This window comes from Eucalyptus grandis, chromosome 9, assembly GCF_016545825.1.
Source record: "Eucalyptus grandis isolate ANBG69807.140 chromosome 9, ASM1654582v1, whole genome shotgun sequence".
Classification (NCBI taxonomy): domain Eukaryota; kingdom Viridiplantae; phylum Streptophyta; class Magnoliopsida; order Myrtales; family Myrtaceae; genus Eucalyptus; species Eucalyptus grandis.
The window spans coordinates 20,956,822-20,981,841 of NC_052620.1; the positions used below are offsets into that span (position 1 = coordinate 20,956,822).

Below are 25,020 nucleotides of genomic sequence, written 5' to 3' on the forward strand. Positions count from 1 at the left end.
CGAAAAACTACAAAATAATTAAGTAATTGAGATGCGATTTTTTTTTTATAATATATATATATCAATTCGATCCAGATAGATGGATGAGCGGTTCTACGCCTAGAATCGAAAATCGGATTGGTATTCACTGATTCCACTAAATTGGAACCGAGAACTAGACCAGCCGCCATGGGAACCATTAGTTCTAGGCCGATCTAGCTCGATTTCGGGCGGTCTAGGCAGCTCTTGCTTCCTTTGCACACCCCTAGTACTAGTCATAGATTGAAAGTTATGACAAGTAAACATTTTTTTTAGAAGTTATGGCACTCATGATTGAAAAAAGAGAGTTATGGCATTTAAGTAAACGTTATATGAAAGTTATAATACGGTTTCTTATCCCATAATATAACTCTTAACTTTCTCTTTTTTTTGGCTACACAAACAACGTGGAAAATCTTTATAGGGAAAGTTCTTGTTACATAGTAGTGAAATATATATAGGTAATTAAGCTATATCAAGAATGAATTTTAAACGTAGTTGTTTAACATATTAGGCGTTAAGCCCCAGTGTTTTATTTTTTAAATCCATCAGCACATACTCTCGCTATTTACATATCATCTCAAGTCTCCGGAATGGAGCTCATTCGTGAAATTATTCATAAGCACTGAGTTACTGAAAAACTAGAAATAACGCCTAGTAGGGGTGAATAGTTGTTTAAAAAATATTTTAACAAATATGCAAGTAAAATCGGAATGAGGAATATAAATAGTTTTGCGAAACAACAGACTTTTGTAAAGATAAAATAGAGTGCAACATAAAGAGTTAAGAGAATAGAAGATTGCACACGAATTTTATAGTAGTTTAGCTTAAATCAAAGCCACATTTACTTTCCCACGTTGATAACTAATTGGCTGGAATTCACTATAGGATCAATAGAAGATTACAACTTATGAGTACACACACTCAGTGATAGATCTCTTTAGCTCATTAAGACACTTTATTCGTGTTTTTTTCTTTTGATCACAATCTGTAACGCTCAAAGAAGAAGACAAATAATGACCTCCTATTTCAAATTGTAACGCTCCACACTTTGGAATTTCAATTTCACGTTCCTATTTCTTCTTGACCAAATGACCTCCTTTAAGTACTTCTCCATGCCACACTAGCTATTGACATTCTCCAAAGAAATTTTTTCCTATCAAACCATTAGACAAAGTCTATTTCCATAAGTATAGCTTCCTTATATGAAATTTATCTTTGAGATTGATTTTTGCCAATTTGTGATTGACTCAATCAATGTAAATGTATATGGTAAGTGAAATCCTTAGCTAGAAATTAATCATTATAGAATAGATTCCAAATAAAGTTCATTCAGGATCCGTGTTGCAAACATATTTAGTTTGATTCTAAACTCTTCCTCGTTCTGAACATGATTTTGTTTTGGACTCATTAGAGTGGGAAATGCTTTTGGTATAAAATAGACTTTGACAAAAGTCTTTGATAGTTCCTTAGAAACAACTTGTAAACAATATGTTCTTAATATAGGCGTTAGAATTAGAAAGTTTTGTCAACTTCAAAACCTACTGGACTCTTCCTCATTCTAAACATGATCTCGTTATGGACTTATTAGAGTGGGAAATGCTTATGGGATAAAATAGACTTTGACAGAAGTCTTCAATAGTTCCTTAGAAACAACTTGTAAACAATATATTCTTAATATAGGTGTTAGAACCAGAAAGTTTTGTCTACTTCAAAACCTATTGGACTCTTCCTCGTTCTAAATACATCTCGTTCTGGACTCATTAGAGTGGGAAATGCTTCTAGGATAAAATAGACTTTGACAAAAGTCTTCGATAGTTCCTTATAAACAACTCGTAAACATTCTATTCTTAATATAGGCGTTAGAACCAGAAAGTTTTGTCAACTTCAAAACCTAATAGGAGTTTTCTTAACGGTTACATTTATTGGAAGTCACTACTTCTCAGAGCACTCTCTATTTAATTTTGTTTGACCCACATGGATCGAGCCTGGGTAGTTACCAAAAGGAAAAAGGACACAGTGAGTGTCATAATTTTCATACAATGCTAACTTCAATACTAAAACCTTTTTTTCGTTCATTTGAGTGTCATATTTGATCACTTTAGTGCCTTCAGTGATATATTCAGACACTTCGTCTCATGTGACTTATTTAAATCTTACATGGCTTCTAAGATTTTAGATCTTTCATATCTTCCCCATCCAACACTACGAATTCAATCGTTGAATTTGTGCTCAGCATTGTCTCATCTTTATGAAGTTGTGCTAATGTTTGCAATGGCCGAGTTGCCTTAGAATGAGTAAACATCAACGTCGGACAAGAGGTCCTAGTTCATTTCTAGATTCACTAGAAGCGCCAAGGAGTTTTGTCTCGCCTTTTTGTCATTTTATATGTACTTATAAAATTGTTTGACTGCGTTTTTAGTCACCGGTCTCTATCCCCGTCATTCGTGCTCAATCACAGAATAAGAATCTGCGACGAGAAGTGCTACTTCCGTCGTGTAGAACAACGAGAGGGAATCGAACCGAAAGTGGCCGAGAAATTGTTTTACTCGATTTTTTTTTTGTTTATTTTTTTATTCTTGAATAGTATGGAGCACGAAGTTGATTTATTGTTTACTCTTTGAACCCTTTCATCTCTGTGCCTCCATTAGTTCTATTGACTTCATGGATACCGCTATTTGTTTGGTTTGATTCAGCCTTTTGGTTCTTAATATCTCCCGATTGGATTTTTGGGATATAGCAATTTCATTGGATATTATGAATCAGCGATTTTTGGGCTTAGCAATTCTTTTGGGTTTAGCCTTTGTCTTTATTTTAGTAGGGCCAAAACAGCGTTGTTTTTATGGTGTTTGCTAAGCAGATTTCTCTTTCACGTCATACAAACTGATTTATAATGAAATATTATTATGTCAGATTTTCCAATCATATAAATTGCTAATGGCGCTGAAATGATTGATTTTTTTTTACCAAAGAGGTGGTCAAAAGATCAAAAAGCAAGTTTTGTCACTAAAGTGAAGGATATACGAAAATTATAGGACTTGTGATATCGTTTTCCCATTACAAATACTATCAAAGCCAGTACATCATTAAGTAGAATGTGTGATTTCCAAAGGAATTGAGATTGTCTAATAAAGGCAAGGAGTAATTGATAGCATGATAGGGTGGGCTCACACACTTCAATGCGATATGTCATTGGAACTTACTATCATTCACTCAAACATGACATAGACATTGCAAACGACAAAAACAATATTGCGATATATCAATGGAACCCATGATCATGGAATTTTATACTATTATCTCAACAATTTCAGTTTAGCGGGGTACCCATATAGTAATTGGACATGTGATATTGAGACTCGGAAGAGCACTTTGAATGTGCTTTCTTTCTCAAACCATTGGCTAAAGTTGAGGCATCGATTAAATATATCTTAGATGGTCTTAGCATTTAATATATCTCAATTGGCATGGCAGCATCTCAAGATACTATATCAAATGTATATGCACAGTTAAATTAACAATTATTTAACAGCTTTAGTATCATATCAACATTTTTCACCCACAGCTTTAATAGAGGCTTGACCTATATTTGAAAAGTTGAGGTCATCGACTGGACCCAAAAATAAATACTTAAGTATTTGATTACAAAAAAGGGCAATAATTCATATACTTGTGTATCATTGTCCAAGAATTTACCATGTGATGATTGGTCAAGAATCAAATTTCTAACATAATTTAGTTTTGTCGTATCTATTCTACAAACTCATCCTTTTAATTTATTGTTTGTCCCCACTTTAATAATCTGTTATTTAAGATATTTCCTTCTTACATGTGAAACAGAATATTAAACTGTTTTGTTAATTTCGAGCATTGCAAAAAAAATTCAGTGGCTAAAAATGTCAAGCACATTCGGACACTATAAAGTTCTTAGCGTTGATCTCCTATAGATTTTGTGGAATCATACGATCATAAAGTATTTTGCTCTTGCCCCCCTTTTTTTTGGTCAATTCCATTGCTTTCCCTTTGATCTCCTCTCCCAAAACTAATGAAGTATATGCAGATAGTTTGGCAAAAAAATCAGTTCGAACCAGTTTGATCGCCAGCTTTCAAAATTGGATCCACCCAGTTTTAAAGTCCCACAGGTACAGAACTGGGGCTTATGGTGTCTGTTGCACATGGAGGGACTTGAGCACTCGTCTCCACGGACTGCCGGCACTTCGCTTTACCACCAAGGCTGAGCGGATTCATGTGTTCATGGGCAATCAACAACGTTACATATCTGTAATCTTTTGCTCGTGACATCATCATCATCGGTTCACCCGTAGTCTAATTGTGGTTGGAAGATATGACTATCTTATATGAAAAAAATAGTGCTATAACACCGGAAAAAAGAAGAATGGAAATTGAATTAGGAAACTTAATTCTAATACTCAATCTGTCCTCCACAAAATAGAAGAAACGCAATCTTTCTAGTTTATTTGACTAAAAAGTGCCATACCCATGAATGTCATCCCTTCCATCGCCTTTTTGCATCCTAATCTTCGATGCGTCTTCTCATCACATTGCAGCAACACTAGAGCCGTATAATGAGCTCCCAAGCATCTGTTCATTTCCTTGTCTTTGTGCAATCGACACCTAGGCTGTGTTTGGTAACGCTCCCAAGAACATATGTTTTTATTTTTTTGCTCTTATGAGTAGAAATAGAATAGAAACGCGTTTGATAAATTTTTTGTTCCCCAAAACAGATTTGAAACAAAAACAAGAAACAAAAAAAAGTTGATTTTTATTCCCGGAAACAATTCCAGAAACAAGAATCAAAAAATAAAAATCAAACTTTTTTTTTCTTTCTCTTCCTCTCTCTTCCCTTAACTGGTCGTTAGCCTTGGCGTCGGCCGGCGACCTTGTTGGAGCATTGTTGGCCATCAGTGAGGCCCCCTAAGTCTCGCTATGGCTGGATGAGGCTCGACCTCGCTTAGATTTGGCGAGGCCAAGCCTCGCTCGACCACCACAAGCCTCATTGGCCAACGATCAATTGGAGGAAGGAGAAGAAAAAGAAAAAAAGAAAAATGATAATAAAATTATTAATAAATCAAAAGAAATTCTAAATCATTAAAATATATGGGGTCATATCAAATGCATTTCTCTTTATAGAACATAAATTTTGTATAATTATCAAACGTGTTTAAATGCTCAAAAACTATTTCTAAGAATAGAAATAGAATTATTTCCGAAAAAAAGTTGTTCCTTGGAACGAATGTTACCAAATGCACCCCTAGTCACTCTTGTTGTAGACGTCCCTAAGTTCCATGTGCTCAAGAACAGGTCTTCAGCTTCTTTAGTCATTCCACACCACAATACCCCCTTCTGATCCTTATACAGCTCGAGCAGTTTCAGTGACTTCCGAATGAAATCCACTACAACCATGTGGCTCGGGCAAATCGATTTGTTTCCGGTATCGATCCACCGACCGTACCGGGATTATCATCTCGGGGTCCTTAACTTTTCCATCAGAACCAACCCTTCAGACACCACCTCATGCTTCTCGGTATGGACCCTCTTTGATTTTGCTCCCACCTTGCACTCTCTTGCTAGTGGTCATGAATCTACCCTGCGACCGGATAAGTAAAACCTCGCCAAAAACTCCAGTTCCTTCTCAGGGAAGGCAAAACGCGCTCGCGAGGGTGATGATGCATCCAGACTGTCTAGTCACACTCCATTCATTCGAGGAAGCTACGGTTTCAACGACGAATTGAAGACGGGTCATCTCGAGATGCTAGTGCCTTGCTCAAAGTTCAAGAAACTAGCCCAAGAAAAGTAAATGCCTCTCTCTCAGGACAGACATCAAACAGCTTGCGTGCAGTTGTGCGGAGAATGAAGAAGAAGAAGAAGAAGAAGGTGAAGAGGGAATGGGGGCGGAAGAGACGGAATCGGCACGCTTGTTCGTTTTGGTTTTTTTGCGTTACTCGTCCTAAAACAAATTATATTTTGATTTAAATAATTAAAATAGCTCAAGGGTCATGTAATATTCTCGTCTTTTTATAGAATTGAGGTGTTTGAGATTACTTTTTTTTTGGGTCGGTCGTTTGAGATTACATTGGAAAAATCCAATTTAAGATCATAGTAAAGTTTAATAAAAGTAATAAATTGGTAACAAATAGAGTGGCGCAGCGGAACGTGGTGGGCCCATAACCCACAGGTCCCAAGATTGAAACCTGGTTCTGATAGAAGGGTAGTTTCTGACTGGTCACCATCCTTTTATTAACCTAAAAAAAAAAGTAATAAATTGGTCTTATTGAAACCAAACATCATAACTTTTAATTCGTAGTAGTTAAACATCTTCTCATTATATGACTCACTTAAAAAAAATATGAAAAATATGTTGGAGACAACTATAATTCTTAAGTTTGAATTGCTTATTTTGTAAATTTGACTCAAAAGGGTTCAATATTAAATGAAAATCAAATTTTAGATATTAAATGTACTTTATATGCTCGTCATCCTTGACTAAATTACTGAGTTACACATTTTAGAATGGATGCCAGTCTAGGTGTGACATAACTAAACCAATCATGAATATGTGTTTGGCAAGTCACTCCGAATGACTTAAATGTTAGTTTATATTGTCATGGTGTTATGAGTGATAAGGGTGGCGTTCGAGTACAATGCAGCTAAACCAAGAATTAACCCATAATGTAAATCAATTTTTTTTTTTTTTTTTACAGAAAATTCTTTTCTCTTTCTAAAAAGAATCTTATTTGGTCCAATTTAAGAGAATTATAAGCTATGCATGATTGGAGTGAGTACAAAATCGAGCCAAATACTGGACTTTTCCATGCGAAATAAAAAAAAAATCAAATTCGATTTTCTCTCTCCCTCTCTAGGAAAGAATTTTAAGAATATATAAGATCCATCAAAGCTCAAATTATAAGATTCATTTCACAATAACGAAACTCAATTAAACCTCTTTTTCTTAAAAAAAAGAAAAATAAAAATAAAAATGCAGAGAACCATTTTTCCCGCCTCCCCGCCTATATATAACATTCCCTCCGATTTCCGATCGTTTCAAAAATCCTCAAAAATTCGAAAGTCTCTTCTTCTCCGCAGGAGCGAATTGCAGACGCACGGAACTTCATCGCCGATCGTCAAACTCCACCGCTCGAAGATGCTCTCATCTCTCAAGTGAGTCTCGCGATCTTCCGCGGATTTTCGATTCACGTCCCCTTTCACGATCCTGAGTTTCGTCTCCGGCGTTTCTCGTCGACGTTCAGAGCCGAAGAGCAGAGCGGCCAGCTGCAGATGGTGGCGCGAGAAGACATCGACGACGACGACGGAGGCGACCTGTTCGAAACGATCGACAGACGTAAGTTAGGGCAGAACGCTCTGTTCATGTCGTCGCTTTTGCGTGAGTTGCGGAGCGTCGCGTTTTAGGCTTGCGATCGACGATTCGGTCTGATTCCGAGATGATGATCGTGGTTTTCTGATCAGCTAGGCGTTTATGGACTTGGCTAGCTCCATTTTGCATCAAAAAAATGAGTTCAAGAGCATGTTCTCGTCTAGTTTGTTCGGTCTACGTTCTGAAGATGAAATAGAATGCAAATGGTTGGATGGAGCTGTGACTGTAAATCTCTTTGAATATCGATATTAAGTGACTCTGATTACTGCTGAGCGGTTGAGCTCGATTTTCCTGGAATATCACCGTGAATCTGTTAGTGATTTTACATCTCGACCTTTGTCTTGAACCTGTCGTGATTGTCTGCGCATGCGATAGTTTTAGTTTTTGTCTTCTGATCGCACAAGAGCGATTCAGCCCTTGTTATGTTACGTGACATTGGAATTGCGCCATTGCATGTCTTGTTTTCCTAGTATTTGTGATGCAGCACCGTCAGAACACTAAATTGTCATTATATGCTTTTGTCCTGACATTCTACATTCTCCAGAAAACATAAGAGTTTAACACGATGATGAGTTGTTTTCATTTTGTTTGCAGTTATATCTCAGGGAATAAATGCTGGAGATGTGAAAAAACTACAGGATGCAGGAATCTACACTTGCAATGGCTTGATGATGCATACAAGGAAGGTAATCTGATCTTCAGTTCTGAAAATTTAGTGGAGGTATTATTTGGCTAAGGTGATTCACTATGTCTTTTTGTTTTTGTTTTTGTTTTTGTTTTTTTGGTAGCACTTAACTGGAATCAAAGGTTTATCTGAAGCAAAAGTTGACAAGATATGTGAAGCTGCTGAAAGATAGTGGTTAGAGCTTTTAAATTCTTTGTATACCTGAGATGGCAGTTCCATTCAATTGGAACTTTTATGAGCATCTCACATTGACTTCAATTTGTTTCATCAGAATTTTGGTTATATTACTGGAAGTACTGCTCTGCTCAGAGTAAGTTCTTTATTCTGCAAACTTTGAGCCAAAATGGTTCAGAAGAATAAAACCTGCAAATTAGCATATGAATTGGAGACAGCTGCACTTGCTCTAGACACTGTTGACCTCTCAGAACAAAGTACTCATAATGTCTTTGTCTCCAGAGAAAGTCAGTTGTTCGCATCACAACTGGAAGCCAAGCTCTTGATGAGCTTTTAGGCGGTAATAAACTTTCCTTTGTAAACTGTGTTTATTATCATTCTTCATGCGTTTCAACAACTTTCACTGGTTTGGCAATGTTAAACAGGTGGTATTGAAACTCTGGCAATTACAGAAGCATTTGGCGAATTTCGGTACAGTCCAACAACGTTACCTTTGATGAGCTTTTAATTGCTTTTGTTAGTTGGCTTTCTCAGAAAATGCTGCTGACATCACTTCAGGTCTGGAAAAACACAGCTTGCACATACTCTGTGTGTTTCTACTCAGGTTGGTCTCAATTGCATATTAGGTTTCCGTCATTAACTTCCGTTGCATTTTATGTTTTCCTAGATGAAGAATGCATATGGTAACATAGTGATGAATTTCTAGTAAAGAATACAGCGGTGGGTGATCTTTGGCATCAGAGGGTGGATTAGGTGATTCTGGAAGTATGGCACTGTCATTTTCTGTAATCTGCTGTCAGTATACTGGAATGCATAACATGCAGGGGTTCAAACCAAGTAGGAAAATGGCCAGGAGACTGTACTAGGTCAAAAACGATTAGAAGCCTTAATCATTGTCAGACTTGGACTTGGGTTGGTCATCGATCGAATGTGATGCTTGAAGATACTCTACTTTATTTGCAAATCCTACAACAATATTCACCTCTGTTTTCAATTATTCTTTATTTATGGTTTGTGGATTCCATGTTCATTGAAAAATTTCAGCTGCCAACTCACATGAGAGGAGGAAATGGCAAGGTAGCTTATGTCGACACTGAAGGAACTTTGTATCCTATTATAATCTGTCTGTATTTATCTTGACCTCGACAAAGCTGCTTGCATTTCATAATTGTCGTATGTCCATGTAATTGCATGTGCACTTTCTTAACTTAGTACACCTGCAGTCGCCCTGATCGAATTGTACCAATTGCTGAGAGATTTGGCATGGATCCTGGTGCAGTCCTAGATAATGTAAGCTAAGCTTTCTATACAGGTGGCAACTCTTCCTTCTTTTCTGGCTAGCGTACTCACTATAATCTAGTCTTTCCATGAATTTCAGATCATTTATGCCCGTGCCTATACTTATGAGCATCAGTACAACTTGCTTCTTGGTTTGGCTGCCAAAATGTCTGAAGAACCATTTAGGTTGCTGGTAAGACACACTGCTCGAGAATCAAACCATACAGATTTTCTGAGGTGTAGATGGTATGGTTGACCCAAGGTGAGTACTATTTTCAGATTGTAGATTCAGTGATTGCTCTCTTCCGAGTGGATTTTACTGGAAGAGGAGAACTTGCAGAGCGCCAGGTTGATCCTAAAACCATCGAATCATGTGAGTTGTGATTCTTCAGCTTATCTGGTTTGACACTAATGGATTCCAAATTACAGCAAAAATTGGCACAAATGCTCTCACGTTTGATTAAGATAGCTGAGGAATTTAATGTGGCAGTGTACATGACCAATCAAGGTACTGCATCACATCTCATTTCTCCCACACAGTCGTGCATCCATTAAAAGTTCTTATCCAATTTAGCCATTTGATGGTTGCACACTGACAGATACCAAATTGGGGACTGCACTAAGCTCATATAATCCTCGTAAATCATAAGAACTAGCTATTTGTTGCAAACTGGTGATGCATACAGTAGCTGCAGTCCAAGGGAAGGAAAAAGATGATTTTTTGATGACTTTGTCTTTGATTTATTTGTTTCAGTCGTAGCTGATCCAGGCGGAGGTGTATTCATATCAGACCCAAAGAAACCTGCAGGTGGGCATGTTCTGGCTCATGCAGCCACAATTAGGTTGATGTTTAGGAAAGGCAAAGGTGAGCAGCGCGTCTGCAAGGTGTTTGATGCCCCAAACCTACCCGAAGCTGAAGCTATATCCTTTTTGCGCCAGATCTTTCTCTAGTTATGTACTTCATTGAAACTTATCACATCATGTTGCAGAGACCAAGTAAAACATCTAGAAGTCTATATCAAAATCTGTGAGAAAGTCGATACTGAGTCTACATAGAGAGGTGGAGACCTGATTTAAGCATGATATTCACAGTATACTTGATGTTGCATGGACATCCATGAACATATATGTGAATTTTGTGCAGAGGAATTAAACAAAAAGAAGTGGATATGAGAATTTTTCCAATTATTACTGGTAGACTAGCTGTGCAGGTTGTGCTGCGTAGACGATGCACACCATCCCTTGATATTGTCAGAAAATTTAGCAAGAGCTCATCTCTCTATAAGATGAGACTGGGATTTATTCCATCTACGTTAAACTTGACGAACACAAGTTTTCCAGATTACACCAGGAGGCATTGCTGATGCAAAGGACTAAAGAAGTCTCTCCAACCAGGAAGGCGGGCAAAGCGCTTTTTTTTTTCCCCTTTTCTTTGTGTTAATCTGCAATTTGATATTAGTCATTGTATAGACAGCTTCCTTTATCTTCTTTTGCATCCTAACCTTCGATATGCAGGGTGACATCTGTCCATCGTCACCTTCAGCATTGCAGCATTGCTAGAAGCAGATAATGAGCTCCCAAGAACCTGTTCATTTCCTTTCTCTACAACACTTTGTCACCCTGGTCATTACTGTCCCTAAGTTTCATGTGCTTGACAACAAACCATTCATGAATGACATGAAATACTTTCTCTAACTGTGATGGTGGCCCAAAAGGTTTGTCGACTACATTGTCACCTTTGTGTATCAAATACAAAATATATTGTTAAGGGTAAGGCCGGAGTATCCTTTCTGCTCTATATATGTCTAGCCAATTGAATTTAAAAAATACAACCTTGTAAGCTATTGCAACGTCCTATGCCTTCATCAGGCTTGAGAAGAGATGTAACCAGAAGAAAATTATCCAATGTCATTTCGAATAACTTCAAGAGAAATGAGATTTACCAATCACGGTATATCGTCACAAAGAAAAGAACATAAAATTAACCAATGCAATATGTTTTTAACTACACGTAATAGCAGTTTGGTTTAAGGCAAACAGTTCTTGGATGTCATGGTTTTTATGAGCACAAGAAGAAATATTGTCACAATATTTGAAAGCTAATTACCCAACATCATCTCCATTGAGTTTGCAATAATTTTCTTTTGGTAAGTAAAAGAACTTCATTGCAGAATGGCGTCCAGCTGATGCTAGCTCATGCAACAAATCACAAACACAATTTATGTCAGCAATGAGGTATAAGAAAGAATGCACATTCACAATGTCATTTCAGCACCACCAAAAGCTGTAGAAAGCCATCTATCATTCAAACTAAAAAATGAGTCTTCTTATTTTCAAAGGCAATATTTAGGACAAATGAGGAATAAGCTAGATCAGCCTGCTATTTGGTTTAGTTTACAGATGTTAATGCAAGTTTGTCTAATTTAATCTATACAGCAGATACTCAAAACTTTGAACTTGTGGAGAAAAAGACTGAAAAAGCAAGTTATCTTGACAGCTCAAACAAGAACACTGGACCTTAAATTGAATCACAAGGTTTGTATGTGCTGTCAATTTTACCAGTATCCATGAAGGAGCTGTCTCCACCTGCAATATCCTCCAATTCACCGATGGCTTCCTCTTGGTCAAGCTGCATAGGGATGCTTTCATCCTCAGAGCTATCCTCAAGAAAATCATTATCTTCCATATCCGATAAGCCTGTAAAAGTTTCTATCTCTATTTTCATCTCTCTATAACCAATAAGGCTTAGGACCTATTTGTTCGAAAAATCCAACGGACATTTCTGAATCAGCTCAGCACCTTCATAAGCTCCCATCAAGAAAACACTAAACCTCTTCCCACTCTCAGAGACGTAGAATATGCCAAAAATTCTTCAACAGGAGTCTCATGAGCTTCTGAGGCATCATGAATTCTCTTCGAAAGTGGGTGAGGTGATCGGTTACCAACCTCTTTTCCATTGTGAATCTCAGTAGCTCAAGCATCGCCGCAATGGCCCTCTTATCGAATTCTTTCAATCCAGCTTGGAGGCCATGTGCATCAGCATAAGGAGATATGTAAGACCTTTTCTGAAAGTGCTCAGTCTTCCCTCCATTTCTATACACCTTGTAGGTGTTAGGAAACTTCAAGGGGAAAGATAGGGAAAGCAACCTTGGATTATGAGAGGCAGATTCTGATACCCCCATTATGGCTGGCAAACCAAACTCTCTCCTGAAATGAGCAATTTTGTCTAGAGGAAGCTGTTAATTGACCGAAATCATCAACATCCTAGTCACGTATTCAGCAACCATGCTGGAGTGGTCCCTAATCAATCTCTCCTCTTCCTCTAGCAAGTCTGCAGCTTCTTTGTTCATTCCACACTACAATAGCCCCATCTGATCTTTACACTACTCAAAACAACTTCTTGGGCAAAATAATTTGTTGCCAGTATCAATCCAACGACCTCATGGGGATTATCATCTCAAGTTTTTTCTTTAATTCAAGACACCACTTAATGCTTCTGGGTGGCGATTTCAAGATCATGGACCCTCTTGCTCTTGCTCCTATCTTGCATTCTTTTGCTGGTGGTCATGAATCTGAGCTGCGATCAGTTATGTGAAACCTCGCCAAAACACTATTGACCTCACAGCAAAGTACTTTTAATAGCTTTGTTTTCAGAGAAAGTTGGTTGTTCGCATCACAACCTTCCAAGCCCTCGATGAGCTTTGAGGTGGCAATAAACTTTCCTTTGTGGACTGCGTATATTATTCCTCATCTGGTTTGGCAATGTTAAAGAGGTGGTGTTGAAACTCTGACATTTACAGAAGCATTTGCTGAATTTCAGTAGAAATCACAGTCCAACAATGTTACCTTTGATGAACTTTAACTTGCTTTTGTTAATTGGCTTTCTCAGAATATGCTGCCAACATCACTTCAGGTAACACAGCTTGCACATACCCTGTGTGTTTCTACTCGGGTTGGTCTGAATTGCATATTAGGTTTCCATCATTAACTTCTGTTGCATAGCATGTTTCCAAGATGGACAACGCAAATAGCAAGATAATGATTGAATTTCTAGTAAAGAATAAAGCCGTGGGAGATCTTGGCGTCAGAACGTGCGTATTAATTCATTCTTGAAGCTTGGCACCCTCAATTTCCTGTAAACTGCCGGTAAACTGGAACGCATCATCTACAGGGGTTCAAACCAAGTGGGAAAAAGGCCAAGAGAGTATACTATTTCATGACAAATTAAAAAGCCTAAATCATTCTCAGACTCAAGACTTGGGTTGATCATAAGTCGAATGTGATGCTTGAAGATACTCTATTTCATTTGCAAATCCTACAGCAGTATCTTCCCCTCTTTTCACATTTTTTCCAGGAGAGAATGGCAAGGTAGCTTATACAGACACAGAAGGAACCTTGTATCCTATTGTAATCTGTCTTTTTCCTGACCTCGACAAAGCTGCTTCTGTTTCATTATCGTCTTACAGCCATGCAAGTGCATATGCACTAAACTTGGTACACCTGCAGTCGCCCCGATCAAATTGTACCAATAGCCTAGCGATTTGGCAAGCATCCTCGTGCAGTCCATACGCTAATTTGCGGGCTGATATTCTTTCATATTCTCCAATGTTATGTTATTTCGCTTTCTTGTCTATTGTGTTGCTGATATCTCTATTAGTATATTACACCAAAATAACTTGGAGCATGCTACTTCCCATATGGAAATCGAGTTAGCACAATGCCTTATGAAGGGTCAGCAGCAGTCAAATTAAGCTGTCAACATGGAACTTGGCGCATGCCGATAAAGACTTAATATGAATTAAAAGAATAGAAATTAGTCAACTAAGACTTTATTATTTATTACCTCCTAAAGGAAATTCATTTTATTTCAACGTGGCAAATCCTGGAGGAGATCACGACCCATTGACGTAGATCTCCCCGAGCAAATCCAATACAACTTGGCTCAAAAGAAAAGATTGATGAAAAATCCTCGCACCACTTTTGATGAAAACAAAAGGTCTAGAATGCGCATCAAGCATAGACATTGGGATTGGCTGAAAGGTACTCCTCGACGACCTTGTACAACCCCATAGCCTTCTCTTTGCCTTGTTTGATGTCCTCTTCCTTAAGCTCCACACCAGCTTTGGTGTGATACTCACTAGACATCTTGCAAATGCATCCGCCATTGCTTGAAGCCTCAAATTTGACCTCATAGGCAACGGATTCAATTTTATCAAAGATCACATCGCCTTCAATCAAGGTGTATTTGCAAACTAGATTATCCAAGTCAAGAGCATCAATCTTATGTTTCAAACACTTCAAGTGACCACCTGAAATAACAAGCCACCAAATAAAAACTCATGTTTAGAATCACTAGAATAGGAATCGATAAGAAGGACAGATTGGAGTATGCATATCATTGATTAAGGACAATACATACCTTCTGCAAAATTAGTCTGTTTGATGCTTCCAACTCCTCCATCTCCTTCAATAAACTCGATGCTCTTGATGCCTTGAGGTGCAATCTTGGGGATGAGATTGTGCGAATCGAGAATCAAAGCCTTGAACATTCTAGATGGAGCAATTGAGGTTGTGAATTCTTGAGTAAAGGTAATGATGCCCATGTTTGTTTGTCAGAGTAAAGATCTGAATACAGAGGAGTACTGTGAATAAGATCTAGTTGGAGGTAGAAGAAGACTGTGAGTTTGCTGTGAAGACGTTGAGCAACAACGGATGGGTATTTATAGATTCTAGGAAATGTATGTGTAATTGCTTAGTTGTTTTAGTTGACAAAGAAGTTTCGCAGCACTCCACTTTTTTTTTGGTCGGTCAGCACTCCACTTTGGACTAGCCCAACTTCTAGATGGAAAAAAAAAAAAAACATATATAACGATATTTTGAGGGATTGACCAAAGTCTAATATTCCATGTATAATAGCATTCAAATGAGGCATACTTGTCATTGACCACCGTAGTACGGAGAATTTTGGATATTTTATAGTTTCTATATGGTAAGCTGGAAGGAACACACCATTCTTTTCTAGAAAACGTTTCACGCCCGGATTTTGACTACTGCGATTTTTCTTTTCATGGGAATGATGTGAGGATTGTAGTGACTAAGGACGTTTATAAACGACCTATTACAGTTAGAAATCCTCAACGTTTCTTTGAGGGATAGAAATGTAGGATGTAAAAAATTACCAAAAAAGTCTTAAATTTATTGTATTTGTGTTTGCCAATCAATTTTGATTGGAAATTGCTGACATGGATGCTAACCATTTTACATAGCACAATTGGTGGTGACGTTGACATTTTTAAAATGGAGGCTCGCTGGTGGCCAGGGGAGGCCCGAGCGAGGCTTGCTTGGCCACCAGTGAGGCTCGGCGAGCCTTCGGCAAGCTCGCCGGCGACTGGTGGCAGTGGGTGACGGACGACGGTGTTTGGTGGGGGGTGGCGACGGCGGCAGACGACAATGGCGACGGCACCAGGACTTGAAGAACAAGAGAGAGGGAAGAAGAACAAGAAGAAAGAGGAGGAAAAAGAAAAAAATAGGTAGACTTGATTTTAGAATTGTTCTCGGGGAAAAAAACCAACTTTTTTTTTTTATTTTGATTCTACTTTTTTTTTTTTTTATTCAAATGATTTCTAGAGAATCTGTTTTTTTTTTTTTTACCAAATGCGATTTTGTTCCAAAACTACTCCCGAGGAACAATAGAATAAAAATAAAGACTATTTGACCGGTTACCAAATAGGCCTCAGCCATGTTGCCTCGTTGGCCAGCCATCACTTAAGACTAGCCATCGACAAATAGGAAAGAAAAAAGGAGAAAAAGAAAAAAAAATGAAAACAATTCTGAAAAATTTAAAAAATTATCCCCATCAGTGCTGGTACATCACATTAGACAAACATGCTAATTGGATCACCACATCAGTTTTTTAATTAAAATTGATCGGATGGACTCAATTAGCAAGATGTAAAAATGTTTAGGACTCAATTGGCACAATTATAATATCTATGATTGGATTGGTATTAGTGCAATAGGTTTAAGACTTTTTGGTAAAATCTTCAATGTTGGATGTTCTCATAGATTATTAAAGTGGTCCTTTCATTTTCATTGACTACTACTAATGTCTAGTATCTTTTGAGATTTTATATTTAACTCCAATGAAATTTTTACAGTCTTGGTAAGAATTAATGGAAGAGACGATTATAGTTGTGCTTTAAAATGCCCGACTCCATATAACTCCAATTCACTGATGTTGAAATTAGCTTTGAATAATCTTTTCTTAAATCAATGCGATAGACCACCTAAAGGGCCAGCATTTATATTTTTGTGACTATGTAAATAGTAAATAGAGATAATAGCACAACTGATCCCCGAACTTTGATTCAGTGTGTGATGTTGTCTTTAAACTTGTAATTTATGTAATGTAATTCTAGAACTTTAACTCAATGTGCAATGTTCTCCATAGACTTTAAATTTATTTAATGTGGTCCTTGAAACTGTGTAATGTAGACAGTAAACTATATGAAAGTATTTAAAAAAGTTTAGAGATCATATTGAACATTGTACCAAAATTTAGAGTTCATATTGAACAAATTGAAAATTTAGAGATGACATTATATATTGAGCTAAAATTTAATAATTATGTTAAATAAATTAAAAGTTCAGATATAACATTGCATGGAGGACTAGAGTTTAGGAATCATTTCTGTCATTTTTTTTTTTCTGTAAATAATTAACTAAAACAAAACTTAAGCCCCTATCCGCTTATTGGTCTAATCCCAGGAAAAAAAAAGCACATTTTGCACTTGGGACAATAATAACATAATCTTTCAATTATCCCAATTAAAATGTCCAACCTTTCAATTATGGGGCAAAGATGACGCCAGTTGCAAGTTCTGTCCATCCTCTCCATCATGTAGCCACGAGTCATGATACCTGGCCCACAATGCTGACGTGCACTGTAAAATAAGTTTATCAAGAAATTTCTTTATGATCTTAACTGGCCTCATCTTTTTATAAGCTTTGTTACCAAATTTCTTGCATTTTGTACCCAAAATGATTTTTTTTTTTTTTGTCGTGATTAACGTGGTTCATTGTGCACGCTTACGCAATGACCCACGTAAGATGACGTATGGTGATTTAATAGTTTTTTTTTTTTTTTTTTGGGTCAAAAGTAGATGTTGCATTCATTCATGGAAATAAACAAGTCTTACAAGACAACGATGGATAAAATTCCGAACATAGAATTTCCGAGAGGGATAAAGGAGGGTAACTCACCCAATTTGAAGGAAGTTTTTTGGCTCGATGTGTTCTAGTCAACCAATCCGCCGCTCGGTTTGCTTTGCGTGGGCAGAAGACCACCCGTGCTGATTTACACAATGCTAACTCTGCTTTGCATCTCTCCATAATTTCTTCTAAGTCCCATGGAGAATCGGCCTGTCCCATTACAATATCAACTAGAGTCGAACAATCACTTTCACACGCCTAGCTAACTCTTTGACTTTTCTCTCTCCCCACGTGCTGTGTATCAAGTTCCCTCAAGTACGAGAGCCTGTGCAAGAGAGAAAGTGCTTCGGCTTGCAGAGAAGAGGATGCCCTAACTTCAGATGTGAAACCCTCGACCACTTTCCCCGATGGATCTCGAACTATTCCAGCGATTGAGCAGAGGAATTCGCCTGGAAACCATGAAGCATCAACGTTGATCTTCAGCTCGTCTTTGTCCGGTGGCTTCCACCGAACAGGTACACTTTGATTTGGGGGGATGTCTTTTACGATTCTGCCATCTGCTGAAGTTTCTTTGCTGTTCTTGTGCAGGATCCACGAGATTGACTGGTTGCGGAGGCTTTGCTTTAAAAATAAGGTTGTTTCGGGACTTCCATATGTTCCATAGCACCACCGCAGTGAGTTCTTGTTCGGGTAAGCCTTCTTTTTCTTCGAATGCCTCCATTAGCCACTGATTGAATCTCTTGATGTTGCTTGGGTTGCTGATGATGTTGATGCGTGGATCTGCCCATTTGTCCACTTGCACAACAGAAATAGATGTTCTATGGTTTCCATATTTGTGAAGCAAAACAGGCATAAGGGGTTGGGTAACAATTTTCTTTTATAGAGATTCTCCCATGTGGGTATGGCGTTTTAATAGTGAAAGTGGACGAAATTGAAATAGGTGTGAATTGTGTCCCATAACTGAAAGGTTTTTTAGGGCCGTTTGAAAGGTTGTGTTATTATTGTCCTATGCGCAAAAGATCATATTATATTATATATGAAAATCTGTCCTTTTTTTTCCCCATATTTAGAAGATTGGACTTTTGTTTTGAGAATTGGCAATCCGATATATAGGCGGTTCATGCCTCTAAGCGATATTTCTACCTACTTTTGTTGCCACGCTCATAGGGTCTTTTTTTTTTTTTCCTTTTTGGGTCGGTTCCACGCTCATAGGTTTTTTTTTTGGTTACCATGCTCATAGGTTCACATACCACTTATTTTGTAATTTTGCATTGACAGCAAATACACAATCAATCGATAAGAAGGGCCTTTTCAAATGACATTAAATGCCTACAAAGTAGTGCAGTTGCAATTTTCCTTACCTTTCTTCTGCTTCATTGGTCTCATTATCTTCTTTACAATGCATGCCTTGATTTTGCTTTGTGCGGCCTAAAATGTTGATTTTAAAGATTTGAAGTGAGCAAGTACATTCATCAGGCACATCGGATGGAGTGCACATTTGAAAACAATATTTTATAATTCATAAATCTCATCGATCAAAGCCATCTTAATCGTTGATCAAATTGCCACATGGGAGGAAACATAATGAATGACCGAGATGACATTGGTCCATACGTCCATGCGACAATTTCTCAATATGATATACTTACGCCGGCACACATTTTAAATTTTGACCACCGTAGCATTTTCGTAGATATTAAAGTTCATGTGATAAAACCGATGAAGAAAAATTATAAGTTTTATTTTAATTAAATCTCAAACCAACTGACAACTGTTCCCTTCTAAATAAAATATGGGAATACATGTCACGACTCAAGTACCGAACTTGAGGCAGAAAAATATAATAGACCCCAAAATGAAAATATATGAAATTACAGCTCATTAGAGCATAAACATATGAAGCATAGAAATTGGCGTTTGCCAAAAAGGTATTTGACAACTTGGTACAGTCCCATCCCCTTGTCTTTATCTTATTTGATGTCCTCTTCTTTTAGCTAGATACTTGCCTTAGAGTGATATTCGCTAGTCATCTTGTAAACATATCCAACATCACTTGAAGCTTCAAACTTGACTTCAAAAGCAAAAGACTTAATCTTGTCAAAAACTTTTGACCAAAAAAAAAAAAAAAAAAAAAAATCTTGTCAAAAACTGTATTGGCCTCAATCAAAGTATACCTGTACACACGATTCCTAGTGTCAATGGCATCAATCTTGTACTTCAAGTACTTCAAATGACCACTTGAAATATCAACTGTGTAAGTTAACGCTTTGATTGAAACTCAATCAAAAGAACACATTTTTATATGTTGGGTATCAACTTGAGTTCTCATCAAGACTAACCTTTAGTGAAATTGGTCAGCTTAATGTGTCCTACGCTGCCATTGCCTTTAATGAACTCGGTTTTTTTTTTTAATGCCTTGAAAACAATATTCAGCATAAGATCGTGTGAGTCAAGAACCAAAGCCTTAAACATCCCAGATGGAGCAATTGGAGTTGCGGACTCCTGAGTGTAGCTAGTAACCACATTCTTTTCCTGATAAAACAGAATAAACCAAACAATGAGGGTTTCAAAGGATTATTAGTTTTGCAGAACCTCGAGTTCTTGTTGATGATGAAGAGTACCCATCTAAGTGGTACTTATAGAAGGAGGCCTTACTTTAGCTACCGATGGCTCTCTCTCGGTGTTCAGACTAAGAGCATCCCTAAAATGGACTCATCAACCACCATCCTGTACTTTTCTTCCTTTCCGCATGGCATGGAGCCATCATGAATTTAGTGACAAACTTAGAATGGAAAGGACATGTGAATTATGGGCGGTGGATTCGAAAAATATTAAGTCAAATTCACATTAATTGCTTCATTTTGTACCAATAAACTTGACCAAGTCATATCGTGACACATGCTTTGGAATGACCCCCACATCCAAAGGATTGACTTGTGTAATTTTCTTTTTCACATTCATGGTTTATACGATGACCCTAAGAATAGACTTTTATCTTGGGGTAGATTTATCCACTGGTACAATGTTTGTCACTTGTTTGATTGAAAATGACTTTTGCAATAGGTAACACTAATCAACCATGACTTGGCCGCAGTAACAATGGGATGATTGTACATGTCATATAAATTTGACCTGTTGATTTTTTGAAGCAGCCAGATAAAAAAGATTTGCTCGAGCATTATCATTTCTTCTAAATGGTTGAACTTGTGATTTCCCATGTAAATCTATTAATTCTGATAACTTCAAAAAATGGAAACGCTTAACGTATCGGATACCCCTTCATATTAAAAATCTAGAAAAACACATTGTTCCTTATTTTTGTGTCAAAAGGATAGATTGGTCCCAAGTGAAAAATCTAATTACTCCTTTCTAATTTTGGTTTGCAAAAGCCAGTTTGAGTTTCAAATATTGACATGATTATTTGGCAACATGCATCAAACAAAGTCATCCATAAAGATGGTAACGACTGTTCCTAACGATCATCAACACCGAGTTTTTGCCCATTGCCTCTCCTTGTGTCGTTAAAGATAACTAGGGACAGCCTATCCATTCCTAAACTTGCTCAATAATCAACCCTAACTACGTATATTTGGACGGTGACGGTCACAAATCGTCAATAAATCGTACCATAGAAGAATGCTTGACTGTCCCTGAAAGTGGTAACTCTCTGGAATATATCAACAACTTTCGGATAATGAGTGCAATAATGCATTCTTTATTTCAACTAAATCTCAAATTGAATTACAATTTTTTCCATATAAATATAATATGAAAATATAAGAAATCTTTTCGTGACTCATATGGGACTCGAAGCAGCAGAGGAACAGGACAAACACCAAAGCTGAAATATGGGAAATTACAACTCATTAAAGCACAAGGAAAACATTTTAAGCATAGACATCGGGGTTGGCCAAAAGGTATTCCTCAACCACTTTGTATAATCCCATGGCCTTGTCTTTGCCTTGTTTGATGTCCTCTTCTTTGAGCTCGGCACCTGCCTTAGTGTGGTACTCGCTGGTCATCTTGCACATGCATCCGCCATCACTTGAACCTTCAAACTTGACCTCATAAGCAACGAACTCGATCTTGTCAAAAACTACGTCACCATCGATCAAAGTATACTTGCACACAAGGTTCTCGATGTCAATGGCATCAATTCTGTGCTTCAAGTACTTCAAATGACCCCCTGCAATATCACCCGTTTAAGTTAACACATTAACTGAATTTTAATTAAAAAAAACACATCTATAGGATGAGTATGAAAGTGAGTTTGCTTCAAGACTAACCTTCAGCAAAGTTGGTTTGCTTAATGCTTCCGGCTCCTCCATCGCCTTCGATGAACTCGATGCTTTTGATGCCCTGAGGAACGATCTTGGGCATAAGATTGTGTGAATCAAGAATCAAAGCCTTGAACATCCTAGATGGAGCAATTGGAGTTATGAACTCCTGAGTGTAGCTAGTAACGGCCATTTTATCGATAAAAATGTAGAAGACGGATTATGCAGTATTTGAAAGGATTACTAGGGATGCTCAGCTTAATGCAGAGGCTTGAGTTCTTGTTGATGGTGAAGAGAACTTATCTGTCGGGTATTTATAGATGAATGCCCTATAATTTAGCTACTCATCCCTCACTTTCAAGAGTTCATACTTAGAGCCCTCCAAAACGGACTCTTTGGTCGTTAGCCACCATCCTGTACTTTTCTTCCTTTCCACATAGTATATGGACCCACTATCATGTAAATAACAGTATATCGAAATGAGTGAGAAACTTAAATTAGGAAAGGGGACACATGAATCGTGCGCAATGCATTTGAAAAGTAGAAGTCAACTAGTTTCTTTATTCCTCCTTCTAGAGCAACGCCAAATAACTTCGCTGTCAAGAGAAGACCACGAGAGTCGTAGATTGAATTGTACGACCTATTCATACATTAAATTGTCTATGATACCGTCGTAATCGTACGAGCCAATTCCTATTCTCATGAAATTATTACCTTCAGATTGCAAACGCATGTCCCAAATATTTTGTTGAGACAAAATGGAACACAAAAGGGTAGAAAAAGAAGCAGGGTAGATAGAGTTCCGATTGCAGCGTTAAACATTTTGCATTCACAAGCTTACCAAAAAGAGGACATTTTCAAATCTAGATATGAAGTGAGGCCATATTCCTAAAAGAGTGTCTCGAATGAACGTTGTCTCAAATGAAGTTATGAAGTTGCAAACTTAGTTTAAAATAAGTGCCAAGCTCACCTACCAGCTTATTGTGACAACAACATCAGGGATAATTTTTTCTGAAACTTTCGACTTTGATCCTATGTGAAGAAGCCGCAAGTTGAAGTTAAGATTCTTGAAAGGTTCTCGTCTGAGCAATTTTCCATCTAATTTCACTAACGGAGCTTCAATTTGGGGCTTTCTATGTTCCCTGATCATTCGGCGACCTTGACATTGGGTAAGAGTCACTCGCGTCTGGCCCGACGGCCATGGAAAGTGGTCCGACTAGTTGAATATGCTCATCAATTCATACTTAAACCTGTCAAACAAATGGATTTGATCGAGTTTGGATTGGGTCATAAATGGTCCGACCAAATCGACCCATTTAATCCGTTTATGATCCATTTATCGTAATGCAAAATTCTTGACCCATACCCAACCCAACCATTCTCAACCCATTGTCGACCCATTTAACTAAACCTAAGAAAGCTTATTTGTTATGATTTTTTTTTAAATGGTATTGCTAAAATACTTTCATGCAATACAAATCTAGTGGACAATTTTAAATTTTAATATATATATATATATATATATATTAAATAAGCTTCCGTTTGTTTCTTAGAAAATATTTTCCAAAAGTATTTTTTAGGAAAATTAAAATATTTTTTGGCTTTTGCTTGAAATTTGAAAATCAATTAGAAAATAATTTCTACCATTCGGTATGAAAAATATGATTAAATTTTCCTCGTACACTCATTTTAATAATTTTTCTTTTCTTAAAAAAATTTATAATTATTTTTATTTTTTAAATCAAAATTTAAATTATTTCTTTTTTTTTCTTTATATTTTTTAAATAGAATATTTAATTTTTCTGTTTTCTTTTTCCTTCTTCTTCGGCTAGTCACCACCATGAGAACAATTGACGACTAGCCATAGGCAAGCTTGAGTCTCGCCAGATTAGTAAGGCTTAAGCCTTGTTGGACGTGTTGACACATAATTTGTGTTTTCAAGTACATAAAAAATTCTTTTAAAAAAATTAACTAATTAATTAATTTATAAAAAAAAAAAAAAACGTGGAAGGGGTGGGTTAGGCTAGATCTAAGAAGAAGAAGAAGAAGAAGAAGAAGAAGAAGAAGAAGAAGCCCCCTCATTTCGCGCCATCGTCGCTCCCGCAACCAACAGCCCGAGCCTCCTCATTGCGCCACCGCTGCCCTTGCAATCGGCCCTTCCCCCGAAGAAGAAGAAGAAGAAGAAGAAGAAGAAGAAGAAGAAGAAGAAGAAGAAGAAGAAGAAGAAGAAGAAGAAGAAGAAGAAAGCCCGAGCCCCCTCGCTGCGCCATCGTCGCTCCTGCAACCAACAACCTGAGCCTCCTCATTGCGCCACCGCTGCCCTTGCAATCGGCCCTTCCCCTGCAGCTCGAAGCTGCGACGCTGCCGTTCCCCTCCGAACACCGACCTACAGCACCCACTGTTGCTGCTGTTGACGCCAGTAGCCCAAGCCCTCGGCGCCTGCGACCCGCTCGCCACCCTCTTCCTTCTGGGGGAGCTCTCAACATTGACCCCTTACACTCAATGCCTTTGCTGCTGACGCCAGCAGCCGAAGGTCTACCCTGCCTCAACCCGACGTCATGCTGAGTTACTCATCGCCGCCTCCATCGGGTATTGCTGCCAAGCCCAAGTCCAAGCTAAAGACCGTCGCGAAGCCGAAGGCGGCTGCTCCCAAGGCGAAGGCTGTTGGTGCTGTCGCTGCCAAGCCCAAGATAGCTAAGAAGCCGAAGTTGAAGCCCGTAGGCAAGGCGGTGAAGACTTCCGCGAAGGCGACGCTAATGAAGAAGGTCGTGAAGAAGGTGGCTGCCGTGAAGCCGAAGAAGACACATGTGAAGAAGCCTAAGAGCATGAAGACGCCGGTGAAGAAAGCGAAGAAATGCGTCCCCGCTAAGCTGCAGTCCACCGCCAGAGTCCTTGGCTGGTCGCTGACGTGCGGTGTCTCCTTAGCAACCACCGATGCCGTTCATCTCAACCAGCCTCATCAGCGCCACATAAATGTGAGCTAA

At 38.0% G+C, this 25,020-nt stretch overlaps 4 protein-coding genes and 1 pseudogene across 4 annotated transcripts; 2 read left to right on the top strand and 3 right to left on the bottom strand.

Moving 5' to 3' along the window:
• Positions 1-7,103: 7,103 nt before the first annotated feature.
• On the top strand, positions 7,104-11,246 carry LOC104418543 (meiotic recombination protein DMC1 homolog). The gene is made up of 14 exons (XM_039301713.1): positions 7,104-7,197; positions 7,287-7,378; positions 8,006-8,097; positions 8,200-8,266; positions 8,363-8,406; positions 8,553-8,610; positions 8,696-8,741; positions 8,829-8,874; positions 9,315-9,376; positions 9,494-9,560; positions 9,649-9,741; positions 9,828-9,896; positions 9,978-10,056; positions 10,303-11,246. Exons 1-14 carry the CDS (start codon positions 7,181-7,183, stop codon positions 10,497-10,499), a joined length of 1,029 nt encoding a protein of 342 aa, XP_039157647.1. The 5' UTR covers positions 7,104-7,180; the 3' UTR covers positions 10,500-11,246.
• An 820-nt stretch (positions 11,247-12,066) lies between these two features.
• LOC120288454 lies at positions 12,067-14,018 on the bottom strand (annotated as a pseudogene).
• A 378-nt stretch (positions 14,019-14,396) lies between these two features.
• Positions 14,397-15,221, bottom strand: LOC104418544 (major strawberry allergen Fra a 1.05). The gene is made up of 2 exons (XM_010029923.3): positions 14,968-15,221; positions 14,397-14,857 (listed from the first exon to the last, which is right to left on the bottom strand). Exons 1-2 carry the CDS (start codon positions 15,149-15,151, stop codon positions 14,559-14,561), a joined length of 483 nt encoding a protein of 160 aa, XP_010028225.1. The 5' UTR covers positions 15,152-15,221; the 3' UTR covers positions 14,397-14,558.
• Positions 15,222-21,555: 6,334 nt separating this feature from the next.
• On the bottom strand, positions 21,556-22,307 carry LOC104418547 (pathogenesis-related protein STH-21). The gene is made up of 2 exons (XM_010029924.2): positions 22,046-22,307; positions 21,556-21,945 (listed from the first exon to the last, which is right to left on the bottom strand). Exons 1-2 carry the CDS (start codon positions 22,227-22,229, stop codon positions 21,647-21,649), a joined length of 483 nt encoding a protein of 160 aa, XP_010028226.2. The 5' UTR covers positions 22,230-22,307; the 3' UTR covers positions 21,556-21,646.
• Positions 22,308-24,594: 2,287 nt separating this feature from the next.
• On the top strand, positions 24,595-25,020 carry LOC104420424 (histone H1.11R-like). The gene has a single exon (XM_010032270.2). The coding sequence runs from the start codon at positions 24,595-24,597 to the stop codon at positions 25,018-25,020; it is 426 nt and encodes a 141-aa protein (XP_010030572.2).

Excerpts from the sequence above, each read along its gene's own strand:
- LOC104418547 (XM_010029924.2), bottom strand. The coding sequence starts at position 22,229 with ATGGCCGTTACTAGCTACACTCAGGAGTTCATAACTCCAATTGCTCCA. Across the intron at positions 21,946-22,045 it reads GCAAACCAACTTTGCTGAAG|GGGGTCATTTGAAGTACTTG; the intron begins GTTAGTCTTGAA and ends GTGATATTGCAG.
- LOC104418544 (XM_010029923.3), bottom strand. The coding sequence starts at position 15,151 with ATGGGCATCATTACCTTTACTCAAGAATTCACAACCTCAATTGCTCCA. Across the intron at positions 14,858-14,967 it reads ACAGACTAATTTTGCAGAAG|GTGGTCACTTGAAGTGTTTG; the intron begins GTATGTATTGTC and ends TTGTTATTTCAG.
- LOC104418543 (XM_039301713.1), top strand. Across the intron at positions 8,267-8,362 it reads ATGTGAAGCTGCTGAAAGAT|ATCAGAATTTTGGTTATATT; the intron begins AGTGGTTAGAGC and ends TCAATTTGTTTC. Across the intron at positions 8,742-8,828 it reads GAAGCATTTGGCGAATTTCG|GTCTGGAAAAACACAGCTTG; the intron begins GTACAGTCCAAC and ends ACATCACTTCAG.
- LOC104420424 (XM_010032270.2), top strand. The coding sequence starts at position 24,595 with ATGCTGAGTTACTCATCGCCGCCTCCATCGGGTATTGCTGCCAAGCCC.